This window comes from Miscanthus floridulus, chromosome 16 (assembly GCF_019320115.1).
Source record: "Miscanthus floridulus cultivar M001 chromosome 16, ASM1932011v1, whole genome shotgun sequence".
Taxonomy (NCBI): Eukaryota; Viridiplantae; Streptophyta; class Magnoliopsida; order Poales; family Poaceae; genus Miscanthus; species Miscanthus floridulus.
Window position 1 is genome coordinate 79,334,720 of NC_089595.1, and position 5,535 is coordinate 79,340,254.

The window sequence follows — 5,535 nt, forward strand, 5'->3', positions numbered from 1 at the left end:
GCCCAGTTCCTTAGTCTGAAAGGAATCGGGTGGGGGATATTCCCCTCCCATCGGCTGACAACGGTGGGTGCGCCTTTTGAGGTGGTTCCTCGGGGAGACAGAATGATGCCTGCTGTTGCTGTGGTCGGATGCGACGTGACATCCGTGGGATGGGATGTTACTGTGTGCACGCGGTTAATAAGGAAGAAGTGGACGCGTGGGAGGTTTAGTCGGATCTGGATTAACTGCGCTAGATCTGAGGGAAACTTCCCCGGTTTTGTCGCCCGTCTATTTTGCCCCCTTCCCTCCCTCATAAATACGTGACGAGCCTAGCCCCGCCCCTCCTTACCTTGCCTGCCTGCGTTCGCCCTTTATGCCCTCGAGCGGTTGCTAAGAACAGAGAGCGCCGAGGAGAAGAAGGGAGAAGGGGGAGGAAAGGAGGGAGAGAGAGAGGGATAGCGAGAGCACACCTTACCGCCGTAGCCGCATTCTCCACCGCACCCATGGTCGGCGGCACTGTTTTCGTCCAGGTGGATCCTTGGGGTCTGTCCGATGTGTCTATGGCGACGCTGCAGTCGCTTATCGACGACGGCCTCCTCCGCCCGGTTACCGACCCCAACAGACCGGAGTGGATTGCTCCAGGGGCCGAGCCGAAGCCGAGGCCATGCAATGGCTACATCGTGAGCTTCATAGCCTTCCACGAGCGCAGTCTCGGCCTACCGGCGGACCGGTTCATGCAGGCGCTCCTGCCTTACTACGGCATGGAGCTCCACAACTTCAACCCCAACTCCATTGCACAGGCGGCCATCTTCGCCGCCATCTGCGAGGGGTACCTAGGCATTGCCCCCCACTGGGAGCTATGGCTCCACCTCTTTCGGGCGGGGCTCACCACCAAGCCGGCGGGCACGACGGGCACGTAGAAGGAGTTGAGGGCCGGCGGCTACACTCTCCAAGTGTGTCAAGACCGGCAGCCCCTCTACATCCTGACCCAGCTCACGTCATCCAACTGTCGCTGGTACAACAGCTGGTTCTACCTCCACAATGACAATGGCAGGCTTCCCCCCTATACTGGGCATGTCATGGAGAGCCAGCCAGAGAGGTGGAGGTACGGCGTCCCGATGGTTGATCAGCCCAAGCTGCGGCCGCTCCTAGAGGAGCTGGAGAGGCTGCGCAGCCACGGCCTTATGGCGGCTGTGGTCATGGCAGCCTTCCACCGCCGGAGGGTGCTGCCGCTGATGGCTCAGCGGCAGCGCCTGTTCGAGATGACACCAGATGAGCCGATCGATGGCGTCTGGTTGTCCGCCGTCGCCCTCTCCGATGAGGAGATTCTACGTCTGGTGAGAGAGACAGTGGAGGGGCGGCTGAGGAGCAATGGTTTGACCCTGTTCTCGATGGGCCCATCACAGGGGTACATCTCTCTGGTGAGTCACGCGCCGCTGTGGCCCCTGAGGCCTCCTTGCTCCTTACATTTTTGTTCTGTTCCCTTATTTGCGTTTGCCGTTCCTGCAGGGGATGAGGGATGTGCGAGCCTCCTCACCGCCCGTTCCCTAGGACGCAGAGCGGCGGGCGGTGAACAGGGTGCATGCCGAGGCGTACAAGAAGCGGAAGGACGTCGAGGAGGCAAGGCGCAAGAGGAAGAGCCTCGAGCGCGACGAGCTAGAGAAACGTCGCTGGCAGCAGAGGCACGATGGTCTCCTGGTGGAGCCATCTCCGTCACCATCGTCGACGGATTCTTCGAGTGATGACGACGAGAGCGAGGCGGGGTCCTCTGGACCATCTCCCTAACGTCAGGGGGACTACGCTGGGGCATCGGCGAGCGGCCTGGCGTTTCCAGGAGGAGGAGGAGAGGACGCCTCGAGGCTGGCGATCGCCCGCCCCGGGGCCGAGGCCGACACGCCCGAGGCATGGGCATTGGGGAAGCGTGCCATCAGCCCAATGGGCTCGACAGCGGAGGTAGAACGGGCAACGGCGGGGGCGACCCAACAGCCTCCACAGAGGGTCGAGGGGGCGTTGGAGTCCGGCGATGGCCAGTCGACACCAGTGGACATGGGGGCCATGCCACCGCCGCCACCACCGCCATTGCAGAGGGCGAGGGACGCAGTGCGGAAGCTATTGTGTCCCTGATCGAGGTAAGTGTTTTGTCAGTGGAGTTTGCAGCGTCTTCTACTCGTTCCTTGGTCGTACGCTGACCAAGTAAGTGTTTTGTCTTCAGTCGGAAGCGTCAGGCAGAGGCGCCCGCCCTGGCGCCACGTAAGGCGCTCAAGGTGAGCACCAGCTCCACCGCCCGATGGGTGGTGGAGGCGCAGGCCGCCATACAACGTGGCGCGGCGTTGGCCAGGGCTGACCCGAAGGAGCCAGTCGCCCAAGGAGAGGCTGCCGAGGTGGTCATGAAGGAAGTGGGGGAGGAGGCGCCTAAGCCCTACGAGGCTGATGCCCATGAGTCAGATAAAGCCGAGGTGCCTTCAGTCGCTGAGGCCACTGAGGGCGAGGCCGAGGCCCCAAGGACCTCCGAGGCTGAAGTGGTGGAGGTCGAGGCTTCCAGGCCTTCTGAAGCCGAGGTGGCAGAGGCCAGAGCTCTCGGGACCTCCGAGGCCGAGGCGGTAGAGGCCGGTGTAGGCGCGGCGAAGCCAGCGAACCAGGATACGGAGACGGAGGCAGGGCAAGCTTCAGTACCGCCCCTGGTCCAAGACCCGCCACCGTCGCAGGGGAGCCCCGGGAGGTGGAGGTCCATTTGACCTCCTCCGACGATACTTCTTGGGGGAAGAACGTGGCGGACACCGAGGCGGCCAGTACCGTGGAGCAACCAGCTCCGACCTCTTGCGAGGGGAGCTCGGCCCTCGTCCGGGTACAACCTGAGCCCCGTGGGTGGGATAGCCCGCGTGTCTTATGGCGGAGCCGGGACGACCCTGAGGGGAGCCTCTGTTCGCCCTCAAGGACGTGGCCGAGGGGGGCGCTGGGACTCCTTCGAGCAATTCCGCCGTCTAGCAGAGCAGTCGCTGCGGACAGCACTGTCCGTCATGGCTGACGACCTACCCGGTGTTGCCCAGGTACGCACCTTCTTTTCTTGTGTTGTGTTGTCTTTTTCCGAGTTTTCTCGCAGTGCTTGACGTCTGTTCTGCCTATCCAGGAGCTCGAGGCCCGGTCGCTTGGGAAGTCGTTGTTCCTCCAGTGGGAGAGGGATGTCTGGGACCAGCTCCGACAGCAGAAGGACTTGCTCGCCAATGCCAATGAGCTTCTGTTAGCGCGGAGCGTGGAGGTGGAGGACCTCCGCCTTCGCTGTGCTGATATGAAGGCCAAGGCAGCCATGGCTCGGGAGTAGGCCGCCCCTTTGGCGGTGCGGATCAAGGAGCTAGAGGAGGAGTTGACCCGGGTGGCTGGCGAGCGGGACACCTTCAGGTCCCGGGCCGAACAAGTGGAGGCCTCTGCCAAGGCCGTCGCCGGGCAGCTGGGGGTGGAGCTGGGCGTGCACTTGCGGACGAAAGGTGCCCTGGTAGAGGCTCTCAAGGTGGCTGAGGCCTCCCGGGTCGAGGCCTTAGCCTGGAAGGAAAAGGCCGAGGGTGAGTCCCGTTGAGCCGCGCCCCTTGTTTTATTTGTTTTTCTTGTGTTCGACCCCTAACTCCCCGATGTGATGCAGAGCTAGAGGGGGAGGCTTCCAGGGCGGCCGAGGCCTCTCGGGTTGAGGTCCAAAACAGGTGGGAGAAAGTCGAGGGTGAGTCTCATAGGCCTGGGCCCCTGTTCGGCTTGTTTTTCTTTCATGCTTGACCCTATCCCACCTGTCTTGGCACAGGGTTGGAGAAGGAGGTCACCTGGGCAGCTAAGGCCTCTATCGCAGTGCAGGCGGTGCTCGTGGCCGAGATCTAGGAGCACAACGTGCTACAGAGCGCCGCCCGTACCTCCTGCGAGGCCCTGGAGGTTGGGGGGTCGAGTCGGGCAGCTCCCTCGGGAGTCGCCTGATCGCGTTGAGCGGCTGAGTCCACGAGCGGCTCTAGGGGGTGCTGCATACGGGCGTCAAGCGTGCCCTAGCCGTCATCTCCTCGCACTACGTCGACATCAAACTCGAGGCCGTCAGCGATGGTTACGTCGTGGTTGAGGATGACGAGAAGGCCGAGGAGGAGGTCATGAAGCTGGTGAAGGCGGCTGAGGCCCCTGGCATGGCGCTGGCCAAGCTATTCGAAGAGGAGGTGGTTCCTCCTACGCCGACCGCCGATGCTGGCGACCCTGAGCTTTGACCTGGGCCAAAGGGGCCACGTAAATAGATTAGGACTTACATTATTGTACCATAATGCTTGTGGCCGTCGAGGCCTTTTTGAAGTACTTATGTGTATATGCTTTTTAATCGTTTTTATTGTATTTCCGAGCATCTGCCCTCTGTCTCGTCTTTGAACATATCACTTGCAAAAAAACTTCCTCAGAGCCTAAGCTGCCCCTCGGGCAAAAGGTGGTGAGGGAGTTGCCGTAGCCTAGAGGCGTAGGCTGTGTCGCGGCTCGGCCAGCCTTTTGGCCCTGAGACAGACTTTCGGTCCTTAGGTTTTTTACAATCGATTTGCCAGAGTACGCGAGAGAGTTTGGCGTAGAATTTTTTTTGAAAAATGACTAAAAACAGTTACCGGGACTTAGGCAGGGTCCCCCTTCTAGCCCTCAAGGGAGGCTCGGTTCTGTAGAGGCAGAGCCGAGTCTTGTTCGAGCCCCGTGGTGGGCACCTCTGTAGAGGCAGAGCCGAGTCTCCCTTGTAGCGTTATCATAACGCTGATCCCCCATCGATGGGCTCAGGGGGTTTCTCGAAAAATTAGAATAACTAAAGAACGCTTCTTTATTGTATTTCGAGAAACAATGTATATAATGCTTGGAAATTTAAGGGTAGAAGCGACGTAGCTATTCTATGTTCCAAGCGTTGGTGAGGATTTCGCCCTTCTCGTTGGCTAGCTTGTAGGTCCTAGGCTTTAGCACTTGGGCGACGATGTACGGTCCTTCCCATGGCGGGGTCAGCTTGTGGCGGCCCTTATTGCTCTGCCTCAGTCTCAGCACCAGGTCATCCACCTTCAGGTCTCGGCTTCGAATGTGATGGGCTTGATAGCGTCGTAGGGCTTGCTGGTACTTGGCCGAGTGTAGCAGCGCAACATCTTAGGCTTCCTCCAGTTGGTCGAGGGTGTCCTCGCGGGCAGTGCGGTTGCTCTGCTCGTTGTAGGCCTGAAGCCTTGGGGAACCGTACTCCAAGTCAGTGGGGAGGATGGCCTCGGCTCCATAGACCAGGAAGAACGGTGTGAACCCCGTGGCTCGACTCGGAGTGTTCCTCAGGCTCCAGATGACCAACGGGAGTTCAGCAAGCCATTTCTTGCCAAATTTCTTCAACCGGTTGTATATTCTTGGCTTGAGGCCTTGTAGGATCATGCCGTTGGCACGTTCTACTTGGCCGTTTGTCCTAGGGTGTCCTACGGCCGACCAGGCTACATGGATGTGGTGGTGGTCGCAGAACGTCAGGAACTTGTGGCTGGTGAATTGTGTCCCATTGTCAGTGATGATGTCGAGGAGCGTGGCCGCTGTGGTCATAGATGTCGA

The 5,535-nt window shown here is 60.2% G+C and overlaps 1 protein-coding gene across 1 annotated transcript; it reads left to right on the forward strand.

The window, feature by feature from the left end:
* Positions 1–1,883: 1,883 nt before the first annotated feature.
* LOC136510898 (fruit protein pKIWI501-like) lies at positions 1,884–2,714 on the forward strand. Its single transcript, XM_066505194.1, has 2 exons — positions 1,884–2,108; positions 2,205–2,714. The coding sequence occupies exons 1-2, from the start codon at positions 1,884–1,886 to the stop codon at positions 2,712–2,714; spliced, it is 735 nt and encodes a 244-aa protein (XP_066361291.1).
* Positions 2,715–5,535: the final 2,821 nt, after the last annotated feature.

What these genes read in the sequence shown, in the direction of transcription:
- LOC136510898 (XM_066505194.1), top strand. Translation starts at nt 1,884, where the DNA reads ATGGGCATTGGGGAAGCGTGCCATCAGCCCAATGGGCTCGACAGCGGA. An exon ending in CTATTGTGTCCCTGATCGAG is followed by an intron (nt 2,109 to 2,204) that starts GTAAGTGTTTTG and finishes CGGAAGCGTCAG; the next exon opens with GCAGAGGCGCCCGCCCTGGC.